The sequence below is a fragment of the Adelges cooleyi genome, unplaced genomic scaffold (genome assembly GCF_023614345.1).
Source record: "Adelges cooleyi isolate 19-005CV unplaced genomic scaffold, UGA_ACOO_1.1 ACOO_flye_CR_arks_rails_tigmint_CR_PRNA_23, whole genome shotgun sequence".
Classification (NCBI taxonomy): Eukaryota; Metazoa; Arthropoda; class Insecta; order Hemiptera; family Adelgidae; genus Adelges; species Adelges cooleyi.
In genome coordinates this window covers 18258830-18276743 of record NW_026095893.1, presented here as the reverse complement: position 1 = coordinate 18276743, position 17914 = coordinate 18258830, and the positions used below count along the sequence as shown (strand labels likewise).

The window sequence follows — 17914 nt, the reverse complement described above, 5'->3', positions numbered from 1 at the left end:
AGTTTCGAGCACAAAGAGTCGAACGAACGTCCAAAGAAGCCGCGGATAGATGGAATATAGCAGGACTTGGAGAAATATTAGGGATACTGAATAGTACACAGCCGGGAAGAGTGGATGCAGAACAGGCACATGTTCAAGGGTCTGGATTCCGGTCGATTGGTTACAGGAACGTCGGACCACCGCTGGTAAAACGCCACAAGGAAGCACGTGAAACTAATAAGACCGCTGTAAGATTTACCATACGATTCGGTCGTGTCGACTGTGTGTGATTCAAGAACTTCTAAACGACCGCTATTGACTGTGCACACACAGTACACAAATAACGACTTGTCTTGGTCACGTCAGTGATATTATATAACCAATCACGACGGGTCGACTTCCACTCGGCTAGTGTTTTGGCGAAATGTGATCGTGTGTCAAACGATTTGGCTTGTGCACAATTGTGCCATTCGCATCATTCCAGTTCAGTGATCGTCGGACAGTATTGTATTGTCCAAGAAGATCTAGGAGAGACTTAAACGTGATTTCTCGGTTTCTTGCACGTGAATGTTTTTTTTTTTAAATGTATTAGTTTGTCTCCGTAGACGCCTCTGCGCGGGTCAATAAAAAATTATTACATTACAATGTTTAAGAGCCCGGAACGACTGCGTACTTGGATTTTTCCACACACACACACACCCGTACGCAATAATTATTATTACTGCAAGGTTTTTCGGGTTGACATTATTGTCGTGCGTTTGTGTGTATCTGACGGTTCGGTTAGGTTACTGTAGGTTTTAGCGCTTTTTTGTTTTTGCCTCGGATGTAATTATTATTGTATTACTATGATATAGCAAATACACACTAGGCCAGGACGTTGTCTAAAAGATTCTCTCGCTAGACCGCGCTAATGACGTTTCACAACGCCGCCGGCTTTTATATATTTTTTTAACCGTAATAGTATTTCGCTTTTGTTTCAAATAAAAAAACACAAAAACAACTGCATCTGCTGTGACACCGAATCCTCGGGAACTGCTCCACGTTGGATTATTTCATAACAGCTCAGAGCGAAATCCGCTGTTTATATATATATATATATATATATATTTAAATTACAGAGGGGAAAAAAACCTGGAAATCTTACATGACTAATGGACAACGCAATCGGCACGGACGAGAGACCGAGTAAAAAATTACCCGTTAAAAGTTTCTCACGTCACCGTCGCCGCTTTTTTGGCCGGTCAAAATAATAGTGTAATTACACCAACAGCAAAAATTATTAGGCCTTATAAGACAGAAATTTTACAGAAAAAAAATTGCTTTAGCTTCCACGCGGAACCGAAAAGCTATTGTGTATGTACGGTTGGTACGAATTGGTCGAATAAGCATAAGGTATATGATTACAATTGGAAAGATATTTAATTAACAGTGTATGACAATTAATATCATAAATCCTTTTTCCCTCGAAGGAGTGGAAAAAATTCTTTCTTTATTTCTACACAATTTTTGTTCTTAGTGTCTGAAAATTCAACCGACGGTTATATGTGGCTATTTTGATTAGTTAACTATTTAGAAGATCCGTCTATAACTTAATCGAAGGGGTGATTTTTTTGGGGGGGTTCTTAAGTCGTCGCTAACAAATGGATTTTCAATATAAGCGCACCAATATATATATATATATATATATATATATATGATTGATCGACGATGCGATAATAATAATTCGTTAAAACTAGGTTTACGATTTGTAAGTATACACTCGCGTGTGTCAAGTGTGTTTTTTGCTGTAAACCGATTGAAGAGTACAAACCGGTTTGATGGTGAACATTCTTGATTAAACGTCCTGTCTGTTTACAGCGTGCCACGCGATAATCTGATTTCCTAACTACCGGTTCGTCACAGCCTAATCAATTACTGCATTACATTTGGGTTTCAAAAACACACACACTCACACACACACACACTAGTAACAAACCATAGCTCAAAACACAAGTACACATTTCCAATCTAACTTTCATAGATTCTCGCTAAAGGCTTTTTATCGAATTTAACTAGTACCTGTTACTACATTGTAATAATATGTCAATTGCTTGTTGCTCTATGCCGATAATGAACAACATAATTTGTTATAATATGCATTGCATCGTTATTTATTTTTAATTGTCCAGCCATAACGTTGTAAAACGAAAGCTATGATGATAAATAACTATAAAGTAGTATACTAAGCGCCGTGCAATTATGTCGACTGGTCGGTGCGGTCACAATAAAACGCTCTCCGAGTCTGTTGTGTGTGTACGCCCAGGCCCAGGAGTCATGTTATAATAATATGCAAAAAAGTCCACTTTGTTTTCATCCATAATCGCCGGTATGGTGATAATTGCTGCCGTTTGGGCTGCCGAATGAAATATAATACCGTTTATAGTAAGTAATCGTCACGTGGAGCCACCTATGATAGCTGCTATAGCTTGGAGTCACGCTTTGCAGTGATTTTTCATACCGTTAAGTCGGGCTACCGCTCGTTCGTGTGCTAACCCAGCGTTTAGGTCACCTGGTCTAGCACTCCAAATAATTATTATTGATCAACACTATTACCAATGCGGATAATAATATTAATTACAATAACTGTGGGAGGTGGGCGGGTTAAGTAACATGCGCGGCAATCGTGATCGAAAATTCGTCGTTTCATGACCCATTTGATCCATTAAAATATTATAGGTATTATATTATATTACAAAAAGAACAACAAACTTTGTCCGGACCGCTCGAAGAGCTCTTGCACCGTGTGCCCCACTGTGTGCTTCAGAAATTAGCTGTCTACATAGTTTTTTAATGGGGCGACACATCATAGTTTACACATCGAAGGTAAAACTACTGACTTTACATATATATATCTAAAAATTCCAACAATTCCTGCTTTAGCTTCCTGCACACATCCAAAAGAACTTCTACAACAACAACTACAATCACTATAATCCACCAATATCCAAATTATCATCCCTCACTCTTCCCGATAACCCACCTAGGCCACCTTAAGGGAAAACGGCCCAGAGATCTTCTTAACACATAATTCAAAACGCAATATGAAGAATTGAGAGGCTGACCTCAATTGGCATAGATACCAGAAATGTTTAACCGGAAATTCACGCGCACAACAGCCGCGGATTAGTTATTTTTGTTTTACTTTTTATTTTTTAAAACCGATTTAACGACAGATTGCGGAGACAAGCGCGATTAGGTACTCTGAATTAAAAAATATACCCACTTCTCTGAGGCTATCGTTATTACGGATATAATCATTATTATTATTGTTGTTGTGGGCGTGCGAACGGATGTACACGACCGGACAAACGGAAGTTTTGATCAACGTAAAAAGAGTATAAAAGTTTTTAAAAAAACCATAATAAAATACTCGTTACGCAGAAAGGATAATATGTAATTAAAATGCGTTCGTTGTGGACGTTATTGCTGGAGATCTATCGTTGTTATTATAATGGATATCAGGTGATCCGGTTTGGTAAAAAATATATTATGTATATAATTTGTTATTTTCAAAACAGTTTGTACACATAAAATACAATAAGCGAATTATGTAGACAACTAATGTTACTTGATAGAAGAAGAAGTCCAGCGATCCCACTTAAGCGACAAATGTATTTACTTGGGAACTTTTTGCGGTTTCAAGAAGGTCTCTTGGCCATCTTCTTTTGAGTCGGTGGGTTGGCGTTATGGGATCGGTGAGACTACAACGTAATAGTTTGAAATTAAAGGATTTGTAAGATTGATTGAGAATGGTTAGGTTTGACCGACATCCGGTCAAATTGAATGGCTCACATCACACTAGGATCATACAAGACCGTGTTATCACCACCTAACCAAACATTTACATATTTACCATGGAAAAGTAACGTAGCATTTTTACTTTCCATGAAATTGGAACACAAAATGGCCGCCTCCCAGATGAGGCCATTTTTCAATCACACCTACCATGATTTTGTCTCTCAATCCATAAGAGCCCGTGTATAAACGGAACGCGGTAGTGTCGATAGTATATATATTATTATTTTAATAGTACATCAATATAGTAGGCAATATAGCAGCAGCAGTTGTAATAGTAAATAATTTAATATTATTATCGAACACGTTACAAACGGGATTTTTTTCTTATTCAATAAGAAAACGCCACGTTGTCGTCGTCGTCGTCGTCGCCGTTGCTATTATTATTATTATTATTATTATTATTATGATATTGTTGTCGAGTTCAGAGAATATTGGTTTGAACCGAAACACAACGTCGAGGAAACAATGAGCGAGGAAACTCCACGACCGGAGAAAACCAAACACAATTATCAACGACAATATTGTCATTGTGTACGCGAAATATATAATAATAACGTGACTTGTTTAACTTGTATGTTTTTAACGCTTAAAAATCACTTATGAAAACGGCTAGCCTAAGCCCGGGCTTGTTACCGCCGTCGATTATTATGAATGAGATTGGAAATTCTATGTGTGTGTGTGGTCGACGAATATTTTATTATCTATGATAAACATGACTTGTACCGCTATAAATCATTTGAAAATCGTCTACGGTTCGACAATATAGTAGGCAATATTATAGTTTAAATAATATTAGTTAAGTGAAAACTTTTAAAAATCAATCAATGGTCAGAGTTGGGAATTTTCTATTCAAACAAATCTATGACGATTTATTCGAATAAAAAAAATTGATAAAAAATAATCCAAATAACGCCAAACTCTGTCCGTGGTCTTACAAAAATATATTATATACCTACTATGACTTGCTAATAGAAAAACCAATTAGATTCTTAAGAATTTTACGTAGTAACTAAAAATTTAAAATTGACTTGGCTTTAACTGAATTTTACCAAGTTTAAAACCATTTCTTAGTACAATTTATATGTTTTTATCAAACGTTAAAAAGAGGTTTATGGATGATAAATTGGTTTTATCCATATTACACGTTTGTACTTAGGTTTATCTTACGGTTGAGTTGAGTATTGAAATTTAAAAATTTGCCACTTATACACTAATTTTTACAATATAATTTACTTGATTACCAAAATCGTCAAAGAAAATTAATACAGGGCCATTGTCAACATGGGTTTGTAGATTTTTTGTTGGCTTTCTTTGAACTCTTTTTGTAGTACGCCCTTGAATTGGCCATTTGATTTAGATTTTACATAGATTAAGAATATTCGTTTAAACTCACCATTGCTTTACAATATTAAGACTTTTTTTGCATTAAAAATTCCTGACAGCATTACACAACGTCGTTCGCCAAAACAAGTCATTCGCCCTGTATACTTTAAGGTTGACCATCCATTACTTGCGTCACGCCATACTGGATTGACCACAGGACCAGGTGCTCTTAATGTTATACAGACTACATCTTATTGTTATTGTTATTATATATATATATATTTTATTTCTTCAAAACCGATGACATTTCTTCCAACAAGTCTGTGCCCGGGCCATTGCGCAAGCTCATAAATAAATGAAAAATGTTTTCTCGGCCAAACCAGTTGTTCTTCTTCGCTCGATTTGAGTGTGTTCGCTGTGCGTTCGCCTTCCTGCTTTGGAAACGTGTCGATTCTCATTTGGTAGCACAAAAGGGTAATGCTATAACAACAACAATGTAAGTGCGTTGTGTGTAGCGCCGTTTATCATAATGTGGAATTTTTTAACTACTCGCGATTACACCACAACAGCGTGCGTCACCGTTATTTATGTGTGGTTTTTTACACGGATCTATTAACTGCTTACTGAAAGAGGTAGGGTGAAGGGAAGAGGAAGACATAAGAAATTACACTAGGGACACAAGTAATTGTGAGCCAGTGTAATTTTTTTTTTTTACTAGGATTTCTCCGCCTTGCGTTTATTTCCCGACAGCCAGTAGAGCATCTTGCAAACGATTACTCAGAAGCTAAAATATATGATGTGTACAAATTGCTAATAAAGTTTATTCAAAAAGTCCATCCGACTCTATGAGTTAAAGTCAGGCTTCTTTTGAATTTATTTGATTTACCTATTTAAACAGAAAATATGCTATTAGCATTTCTTTAAATTCTAGTAGAATTTTTTTTGCTAAAACCATCATCAGCTGTTGATCATAAAACGCACACTCAAAAATTATAACAAATACGTATAAAATATTGTATTATGCTGTATTAAGTTTTATTTATTTTTTACCATATCGTCATTGCATAAAAAACACATCGTTTTTAGATTATATGATTCTTTAAACTTTTACACTCGTTGAAAAATTATTTATCGCGTTTCTCTCAAAGCATCAAGACCAAGACTTAATACCATTATGTTAAACTTGTTTTTTTTAAGGCTTAATATATTTAATGAATTATTATGTTTATAACATATGAATCATTAAATTTGTATAATTATATTTTGAAAAATATCCGTCATCCAAGTTTTAACCAGTTGTTTTTTGGTAAAAGCACTTTTTTCAAAAATAAAAATTACTTTTAGCAATTGCTACTTGCTTATGTATTTTTTATACATACACATAACTTTTTTTATTATTTAACAATATTTTTGTAGATGTTCGAGACAGTTGTTTTTAATTAATATGACTACTAAATAGTCGTTTTTGTGACTGACCATCAGATCAACCATAGACCAAAATCATTGGGGGTTTGCGTTTTTAATGATTTGGCAGAAAGAGATAAGTCTAATTTGTATACACCGTCTTTTGGGTAAACCAGTAATGTGCTCATTAGCGTTCGACTACACCGATGATAATTAGGTACAACATTTTACTTGTAAAATTCCTTTAAAATTCTCATCTCCTTCTGCCTCGTCTGTTGGGATATTTTTTTCCCGTCTTGCAGAGCACGTTTGTGTTTCCATCATGTCGCACTCAGACGGTGTAGAATGTGGTATGCGAATTTGTTCACACTACAACTATGATTATTAGTAACATTTGCGATTACTCTTGTGTTGCCGTCGTTGCACAAAAACCGATCACTTTAAGTGCTCTTGTTTTCGCCGCTTTACCCAACTACCGGCTTCTGGTCCGTTTTGGACAGCAAGCAATCCGTTTGCAAACCGTTCTCAATGTATGTCGCTTAGGTGTTGTATATTATAATGTTCTATCTGTATTGATGAAAACGACCACGCACGATCGGTTAATTTCGATTTTGGTGCACTCAATTTTCGAGTCACGTACACGAATAGTTTACCGCCTCGATTGTGAGTGTGTGTGTTTTTTTGTTTATTTACACTCCAGTAAGAACGTGTGATTCAATTTGCAAAAAATCCTTGAAAAAAGCAAAAAAAAAAATGAATAATAATAACTACAATAAAATTAGATCATTACATATTATATATTTTTTTAATTTACCCACATGATTTAAAAAATTATATTATTCATAAACTATAATATAGAACTGTATACACATACATATACTATGCATGATCTATAATCTGAATAAACTAAAATAAATCCTTGACGAAACCTATCGATAAAACGGTTTTTTTTTACTTAATACACTATCACAATGAATCAAAATATTATAATTATTATTTATTTGCATTGTCACACATTTTCCAGTCGGCTAAAATAATGTCCTATTACATTACTGTATAGCCAAGGCTGAGATAAAAGGAAAATAACAATTATTTAAGGTAGGTTTGATTGAGATTACTTTTTATTAGAGAAAATTATTGAAATTCATAAAAAAAATTCTGGTTTTATTTTTCACCCGATGAACCAATTTTAATAAATAACTTTATAAGCATATTATAAATTATTATGAGAAATACTTTAACCCTTTTTTTTTTACTTTTGATCCAAAGACAATTGTTAGTAAAAATGCTCATAAAATCTAATCAAATCGTAACTGGCAGGCAATAATAATAATTGCGTTTCTGTCATTCGTGAGTGCAATTTTTCAACTATTGAAGTAATTTATTGGTGAAAGCAGCTATGTTCACCCGAAGTAAGAACCCATAATATAATATGTACCATGTATTGTAGGCGATAAAATTTTCCTCGGGTTCAGCATTTTACGTTCTCACGGTAAAAATACCTATGGGCGGCAAATGACTTCTGGTTTTTAGTGTGCACAAAATGAATTATTACACCCATTTCTAAGCCAACACGAATATAGGTAACGGCCGTAGACATAATATTTCCTTTTTACTCCACTTAATAATGCACTATACATCATCATATGATCTCCGGGCCAGTGTGTTGTACCTCACTCGAGCATAATAATTATTATCGTAAAGCAAGTAAAAACTTTAAACTTTCTAATCGATTCACCGAAGAAAAGAAACTTGTTGAAAATTTGTTCAATGTGGTTTAAATTTGCAATTTCAAGAGTCAGTTTGATGTCAAAAAATGACTGTTTACGATGCAAATCTATTATTTTCTTAAGTAGCAGAATTCGAGAACAATTGGATTATTCGTCTGGAAAGCCTATACACGTTTTGTTTTTTTTTAATTAAAAATTTAGATAACTTTTTTTATGTGAACCGGAAACGATTGGGCTCGTGACGAGCGGCAAAGCAAAACCGTAGGGACACAACGTGAACGAATGATGATGACGGTTGTTTTGCGCAGTAGAAATCCAAGACAAGTACAAGACGTGTCATTACATCAATACTATTACTTATTGGTTTTTGTAGAATAGGTACCGCGACCTAAGTCACGAACGCAGTTGCGAGGGGCGCACTTTGTCTTATACCTACACATTATTGTATTACCTATTATACATCTGATATAGGTGTATATATAATATATATATTTTTTTTTGATCTACATTCGTCTATATGGGTGTAGTTTACACCAGGTATGGAGATGTCATGACAAATGACCTTTTAAATAATCCCCTAGACCATGCCAATTCAACAGGTGTTATGGCTACCGTTGCTGGTGTTGGCGCGATGATGTCTTTATTGTCAATTAGCCGAATAGCGTAGTGTGTACATAAAGCTAAACGGGCAACGAACAGCGGTTATTATTTGACTTCCTGTTTCTTATTCAACAGAAGAAGAAACACAGCTTCGATTGGTGTTATGGACATGACTGGAGCGAGGAACTACTTAAACACTCAAAACATGTGCCAAAATATACACGATGCGGATATGCAACGAACAGATTACTTAATATGTTCTAGGAAAAACTTAATGTGGTTAAGGGTTTATTTGAATATCTTATAATTTTATATTACTTAATGTTATGTTGTTCAACGTATTGAGTATTACGCGCAAAACTGTATTGGCAAACGGTCAAATAATAATATAGCATAACCAGTACACTTCATCTAAATAATCGTTTAATATCAGACATATAGAGGACATATATAAACATACAAAATAGTTTAGAATAATTAAAGTTTTATATGAATATGTTCGGCATTTCAGCCCTTTTTAGGTAAATACAAAAATCTTCTGAACAAGATCGAATGATTTAAATCAGTTTTGTTATGTTAAAGGTGTACAGTTTGCAGAAAAAGTCAAAGATTTTTTACAGTTTCAGTATAAAGTTATTGAATTAATTTAAAACATGTATGGCTTGGCTTTCGATTTGGAATGGTAAATAATTGCGCGTACCCTGTATAATATGAAAAATTATTTAAATAAACAGCGTTAAGTAAGTGAAGGAAAAAACTAAAAGTTTAGTTGATATTGGATCTTTTTACATTAAAAAAAACATACAACAGTCAAGATAGGGGAAGAATCTCAGCTGTTGTCAGATCCGTATGCAGATCTATTACTTTACACTTGTTGAGTTATTTTCACGATTAGATGTCTCAAATACAATATTCATAGCTAATCAGTGTCTAGAACTAAAGCAACAACAATACAAAATTCGTGTTAACATAATATTAAAATATCAAACTAACAGTTTGGACAAACCTTTTGTCTGGATGTTGACATTTTGTTAGGTAAATGTTTTGAGTGTACTAGAAGTGTATTATACAATGGTCGTTTGAGGGCTCGTGTAATTCATATTTTGGACATAATTACTAATCTTCAGCCGGCCGTCTCTGGTTTAAATTAAACAGTGCGATACAAGCGATTACCCTCGTGGGCCGAGACTGTTGTTTATTAGGATTTTGTGTCGAAAAAATATTTTCCGTTCCCGGTCGTAATGACCTCCCGCGGCTGCACGTCATATTGTTTTCACTTTCATCTGGAAATTACCTATGAAAAAAAAAATATGTAAAAATAGCGTAGGTATTTATTTGTATTTTAATTTTTTTAATACATTATAATAATATTATTAATATCACGTTGATGCGCACAGGTCGACCCACCAGCCGGCGGCGTTATCTTATCCTTCTCCTCCCACGCCAGCGCAATCTCAATTCCCAAGATTCGTAACGCCGTGTGTGCATTCCTTCGGTTCGTTTCGACATGGCGTGCCCCGCCGTCACACTTGTGTACAGCTTGTGTGCATGTGAATCATCAACAACGTTTACAGGATCATCGAGCATACGTGCCGCAGTCTGCATACACCTAGTGTTATTATCTCTGTATTTGGCTTTCACTCTCATGCACGACGACCGTGCGCGGGTGTAAACGAAAATTGTGTTCTTCTTATAGTATAATAATTCTAAGGTTTTTGCACTACTGAGAATGTGTCACATTTTTCAGCTTCCACGCGAACCCCAAAAAGGAGTGTTTTTTTTTTTTTTTAACTACGATGCCCTTTTTTATCCTTAATTTAAAGAACATTAATAATCGTCATTCATTTTGGGTAAGACACACTTTGTGTACTATATTTTTCAATACATTGATCGTTTTTATCTCTATCCCTTATACGACAAAAAGGGTCCAAGTTCACTTTTTCAAATGACAACGTATCTTTTTAATTCCATAAATTTGTAGGCGAAAAATGTTAAAATGTGTTATCGTTTGAATTTTCAATTTTCATCCATCTGTTCGTTAGTTATGACTTTGTAAAGATATTACATTTTCTCCTAAATATCTACTAAATCTGGATCTTATCTACTAAATTATTATTTTATGTGATGACCGGTGTAATAAAACTACTTGTCTTCGTTGAACCGAATGAAAATACTAAGAAATATAGACAACAATTTTAATCTTTACAGTCATAACAAGCGAACAAATGGATAAAAATTCAAAATTCAAACAATAGCATTTTTTTAAAATTGTTGTCTACATATTTATGGAATTCAAAACAATTGTTGCCATTTGAAAAAGTGATGTCTTACCCCCTTTTTTTTGTCTAAGGGTTGGAGATACAAATTTTCACAGTGTTGAAAAATGTAGTACAATGTGTACCTAAAAGTATAGGCATTTTTTTTTTTTTAATGTTCATATTTTCCCAGAAATATAGTGTCTTACCCAAAATGAATCACCCTGTTAAACTGAATCAACATGTTAAAAATAATATTTTCTTTATAAAGTTTGAGATTATTATTATTTATTTTTCGTAATATTCAAACATGATTTGAACTGATATCATCACAAATTCTAAAATATTTCGTGTTTGATCATACATTTAATATGAACTCCTAGACCAAGGTACTATTGTCCTTAATTGTAAATCTAAGACCCCAATCTTAAGCAGATAAAAAAAATCCGTTTATTCTACGAAAATTGTGTTATTCGCAACATTAATGTCAATAAATAAATTGGAAAGAGTTGGTGGAAACGTAATTACATGTTTTTTTATTTACCTAATAAGTTTTATATTTGGCGATTGGGCTGGTCCATAATACTAGACCGCAGATTAAAAAGTGTATACTTAAAATAAACGTTCGATTTACTATACATATATATTTTAATCTATGACCAGACTAGGGGGGAAAATTACGTGTATTATAATTGGACAACAATTGTGCAAGCCAAAAGCAGCGCCGGCCAAGTGTAATGCGCGTTTGTGAAACCTATTAAATACAAATATATATATAAAAACTTAACCGTTTCTGGTCGGATATTATGTGTTGTTAACGAATTATATACTCTTAATGTAAATAATGGGCGAAGGTATGATATAATTCGTAAGCCTTCGCGTGACATCATGGGTGGATCGTGTGTCGGACGCTTCTTTGGCTAGAAAGGTGAAGGTCGGTCGGTTACACGGTTCACACACACAATATTATAACATTATCATCTTTATCGGTTTCTTCCTGGGATTGGTTTCACAACTTTCCCCGATATTTTTTTTACTTGCTATTTGTACAAAAAAATTGCGCAACCTCGAACGCGGTGAAGATGATACCGAATCCGGTTGTTACCGAACGATTCAATAAACGGGATGCATCGCAGCAAAACCCAAATTTCCTTTGGGCACATTAAATAACAACAACGAGTGTTGTCCGAAAACAGAATAAATTCGCAATTTTTTTTCCACTAATTCCACACATTAATCAGGCTCTCACGGTACGGGTAATTTATTGTGAGAGAAATAATATGTGCACGAGACGACTTGCAGTAAACAGCCTCAATGATTGTCTAACTACATTAACAGCTATCATAATTTGTATTGTTACGTAACAATAATAATCGGCACGATACGCACAGACGAATATTTATTATGTAAACAATTTAATTCCTATGGCACACACGGCTTTGGCGATTGGTATTATTACCGTTTATTAGCTAAACGTCTACACCTACCTAATTGTAGGTTGGTCCGGTCACGATTAAGACGCGTACAAACGATCTACATTAGCACGGTCCGATCGTCGTTGATCGATTATTACCGGCAATAGTATTGGGTATACGTGGTAAAAATAAAAAATCAAACAATATCCGACAACAAAATACCGACACAATCGTTTTCCAATCGGATTTATACACTTGTCAAAGTGAATTAAACCGGTATTCTACAATAGGCATTATAGCTTTGTGGTATAAAAAGATTATTATTATTATTATTTAGACAGAAGTAATCTTTCTAATGTTACCAGCCTGTGTAAGAAAAAAGGTTTAACAAAAAAATATAAATACTCATTATATGTAAATAACTATTAAAAGTACAGCGACCAAGTCGGATATTGAACTTCTCAAAATGTTCTTATTTAACCATTACCTGAGAATCTAACGGTCGTGACAATCTAACCGAATCTCAATCGTATCTAGGTCAACCATTATCGTATCGAGATCTACAGAGATTCATCGTAGCCGCTGTTGTCTCAATCGATAGTACCCAAATCGATCGTTGTAAAGACTAACAATAAAACAATAGCAACAATTATTATAATGTATGCACCGGACCGCGAACGTTTAAGATTTTAATACTTTGTTTTCTAAGCAAATGCGTTCAAGACAAATGAAATGTGTGTGTTTTTTTTTTTCAATCATTTCTGTTTGTCAAATCCGTCGATTTGGTTACACGGGACGACTTTTACCCCCAAAATTTACTGTCGGTTGTATAATGATAATAATATAAAATAATAATTATCATTGTGCTGATGTTATTTCGTCCCCGCCGTTTTGTCGTTTTCAATTTGAATTAAACGCACCGGTTTACACACGTTAGACGGTGAAAACTTACCGTACACAATGATTCCACAAAGTCAACCGACCCGGAACGTTTGTTAAAATATAATAATATAATGTACAATATAGCGTTATTATTATTATTTTGTCTGCACATGGCACTATGGCGTCCGGCACACGTCTGCGATGAATACAATTTTTACCAATTATTACCACTTCTAGCCGTCTCTCGGCTATTGTTCGCAGGACGGACCAAGACATGTGTGACATCACAGACCGAACACGTGCACTTGTGTCTGTACACTGTTTTCTTCTTCTTCTTCCGTCGACTACCAAGACTGGGCTGGATATAAGACATTTCATGTAGTTTTCAGTTAGAGATAAGATTTTTGTTAGTGATGAGTGATAGAAGATAAGAGACTAGGGTTAAGCGATAAGACATTTGTGATTTGTGAATGATAGTGTATTACACAAAGGGCACGATTTTATTGATTTGTTTGCAATCCATTCCCCCCCACCAAAAAAATAAGAAATTCATGATATTTACGAGTTAAAACATTTTCACTTTATCTTTTGGAAATGATAATAACGTTTAATAACAAAAAAAATTGTAGAGCACACGACGTGGCCGTTGTCGCGTTAATAGAATTTGAAAAATATTGGGCAGGCATGCAATGGGAAATTCGTACCTAGAGATGCAGACTGTAGAGGTATAGGAAATCTGTTAGACTCTGTTAGAATCTGTACTCTGCCTTTTATTGTGCCATATGTACACACGTGCCGACGCTATTATATTGCCTAAGTACGTATATGAGTTGCCGAAATCTTAATATAGTATTATTGTTATTAAAGACGGGTTTGCGGCAACGTCATTGCCGGTTCTCATTTTGGCACCGTATCGAAAAATCCGCTAAATGGCAAAATATTCTGTTTTTTTTTTACATTGATTGATTTTAAGAGTAATTAAACTCCTATTTTTTCTATGGCAAACGAACGCGAGTTTTTTTTTAAGGCTGTAACGGACTCGAACAATGGTTGTGATGAGTCTTCTTGTCGATAGAGAAAAGGCGATGGATTGAAGAGATGGTTTACTCGGTTGAGAATACACCAAGCAATAAACCTGCAACATAAGATATTAGTCACTTGTTCCCCCAAGCAATTTCCAATAAATTTCCATTACATTTCACATGAGCTGGTCAATTAACATAATATTGTTATGCTTCCTAATGGAAAACAAGACGCGGCGGAGACTTTAACGCGGGATCAGAAACGTCGTTACTTAGCTAAGCTGTCCAACAGCCTAGTACAACACAATAGTTGTATTTGCATGTAACTAAAAAATAAGTACAATATAATGAATGGATTCGGTTTCTTTGGAAGCGTTTCCCCCAAACAATTATTTTTCCCCCACGGTTCCTGTGTTGTTCGAAGGCACACCGTGGTCCGTGTCACTGTCAACGAACGTTGGCCGCAGACAGTCTCCAAGTGCCGTCGCCGAATCCGTCGCTCGTGTCGTTATTTTAGTTTGTTTTTACACCTTTATACCTTACCTTGACTGCGTTGGCAATTTCAATAACACACACACACTATAGTACTAGTAGTAGTACATTATGAGAAATCATGTTTAAACGGTGTTTTTGTGTGTTTACAGCAGTTTTCCACTCACAGATGACAAGATGAAGCGCAACTGGATTATAACGGACCGAGCTCGGTGTTTGTTGCTAAGTGAGTATTAAAATATATACATTTTTTATGGTGCACACGTTTGAGAAAAGGGATAATATATTGTTTTAGAAAGCAAACGTCTTTTTTTTTGGAAACGCGATACTGGCAATAGTGCAGAATTTTTTTTTATTTGAAGAGAACGGTAGGTTAGGAATTTGCCAAAGTCGTCGGTGTGTGTATATTATATAAGCAAGCAACAGCTGTAAAAGGTCATGGCAATATATTATTATTATTATTATACAAACCGGGCATTACGCATGTAAAGTACTATATTATATACTCATCTTGTGCCATCGCCGTGGCTGATTTATGCAGACAGTCGACTAATAGCCGGTTGTGTTAATATTGTCCAAAAGTATTTGTCATGGGCTCATCACCACCGTGTTAGTCAAAACAAACCGACGAGGCCTCCTGCTTGATTATTATCACCTCTATAATAATTAATCTTGGCGTTTCGTACCCGCCGGGCGAGTAATAAGGTTGTCGACCGCTTGTATTTAATAACATAATATTACAATATTCTAGGACCTAGTCTATTGGGTCTAACAATCTGGTAAAATATAAGGTCCACGTTCGTTTTTTAAACACATTAATTATCTTACTTGTACTTTACATTTCAATTATTTACAAACAAATTATGTGATAGTAAAGAAAATTTTCAAAATTCATACTTAGTTTAATTGAAACCTAGATTAGAAAATAATCTAGAGCTTACACTGCTTGAAAAACCCCATATGAATCTATATTTAGATATCAACTTATCTGTTTTCTCAGAATACTTGAATAAAATATGTTATAATAGTTCATAGTAAGTTAATTGACTAAACATAATTTGATGATTTTATATTAGAAAAGTCATTGCACGTTACAATAAATGTTTATAATTGTTTTTCGGTTGTAAAAAATAATATTTCAAGTTTTTCATTAAAAGATGCTAAAAATGTGACAACCATTTTTATTTAAGTCTACACATGGGTGTTTCTAATAAATGTATACTCCTTATACGCCCTTTTTTTTTTTAGTATTTGTATAACTTTTTGTAATTTTTTATTAGAAAAACTAATACAATTTTTTTTGTTTGAACATCTGAACAGTATTATTAATCTGTAATCGATGGTTACCTATACACATGGTATTATTGATTGAATATTATTATATCCAATATTCGTTTTTATACATTTATTCTATTATAACTTACTAAGCTATTATGTTTTATATATTTTGCTACACCATTTTACTATGTGCCAACGACTGCATAATTTCCCCTACAACAGAACTTTTCATTTTATTATTTTTTATGCAAAATGACACATTCTACACAATATTGCGAAATTATATTTATACATGGTAGGCATCCATCGTTGTCATTTCAAAAGAACAATTTAAGTAACAATTCGATAACGATAAGATAGAAAACAGTTTAAATCGGTAACAACTATAAGCACACCAAGCGAGGAGAATGTGCTTAGTTGTTACCGATATTCTATGAGTAGTAAATCTTGGTACGCCTACTCCAAATAGCAGTATTGTAATAAGTGTATAAGTGCAAAGTCAGAGATATTACATGGCTTTTTAGTGCTAGAGACGGATCGATCAGGACATACATAGTGTGTGGACTCGTGTGCATGGAATGCATTCGTTCGTCTTAAGGGTCACATTTAAATGTATTATTCCATGAGCCGCCGGTGGGTGACATCACAACATAGTGCATAGGTGCGACGTCGGTTTCCGGATGACACACGTGTTGTTCTCGGATATACCTAACGGAGAAAGCACACGATGCCGACCGCCGGGTCGGGCACGCACACAGACGGCAACAACAGTGATAATAATAATTATTAACTTGTCTTGTCCTCGCGGTGTTGAGATATCTTAACGGGGTCGGAATCGATAAAAAACAAAAGGTGTAGTAGAGATTTACCATATACACGCACACAGTATTGTGAGAACGAACCCCAAAGCAAATAAAACGGTACAAAAAAAAAACACACTGTAATATTATAAGAAGAGGAGGAGCTTCCGAGACACGAACGACGTGTCCCGTCGGAAACGCGTCCAATTATCATGCCGTCGGACACAATGGAAGAATAATTTAAATAATAACAATTATTTCACACAGAAAAGCGCAGGAAAACGGTCAAGACGGGTTTGTCGGTCCGTCTTGCACGAGTAAGAAACATTTTTCTGAATAAAGTCCATCACTTTCCAAAATACAGCACCTCTTGTTGTCACACGTGCACTTGCACTTGCGAGGATGGGCGTAGTACAAGTGTCGTACAAGTTTAGGATACATAAGATGCAGTGTCTAGTGCCTATCTGTTTTTGAGATATTGTGCTGAAAAGTGTCAAATATGCAATCTAATTGAAATCTAGCGTTTGCTGCTAACATTTATTTGGGTATAAATGTGATTTCACCAAAAATTAATAAAAGCCAGTATAGTGGGGACGGAGAGGTCACAGGTCTACAGATTTTATTATAACTGAATGTGATAAAATCACTTTTAAATAAACGCTTCGATGCGAATCTGTGGATAGTATGTTCAAACCAGTTATAGTGGTTTAGAAGATATCGTGGGACCAGCAATAATGTACTTAAAATTTAATATTTAGTCTTGTGCAGGGTGCATACGACAAGGGTTGATCGTCTGTCTATAAAAATGTACTGTCATAGTTACCCTTGTATCGTAATTAACAATAGAATGAAAATATTTTCATTACCTGTTGACTTTTGATTCACTCGGACATAGCA

The 17914-nt window shown here is 34.7% G+C and overlaps 1 protein-coding gene across 2 annotated transcripts in view; it reads left to right on the top strand.

The window, feature by feature from the left end:
- The window catches only part of LOC126835474 (uncharacterized), a 39480-nt gene that overhangs the window by 4711 nt on the left and 16855 nt on the right, over positions 1-17914 (top strand). The window contains exon 2 of one of the 2 annotated variants that reach the window (XM_050568096.1): positions 15095-15165. In XM_050568096.1, the coding sequence (XP_050424053.1) occupies positions 15117-15165 (49 nt within the window). In that variant the 5' untranslated portion in view covers positions 15095-15116. Of the gene's footprint in view, positions 1-15091; positions 15166-17914 lie in introns of both variants that reach the window. The other variant, XM_050568095.1, reaches the window with a different exon arrangement.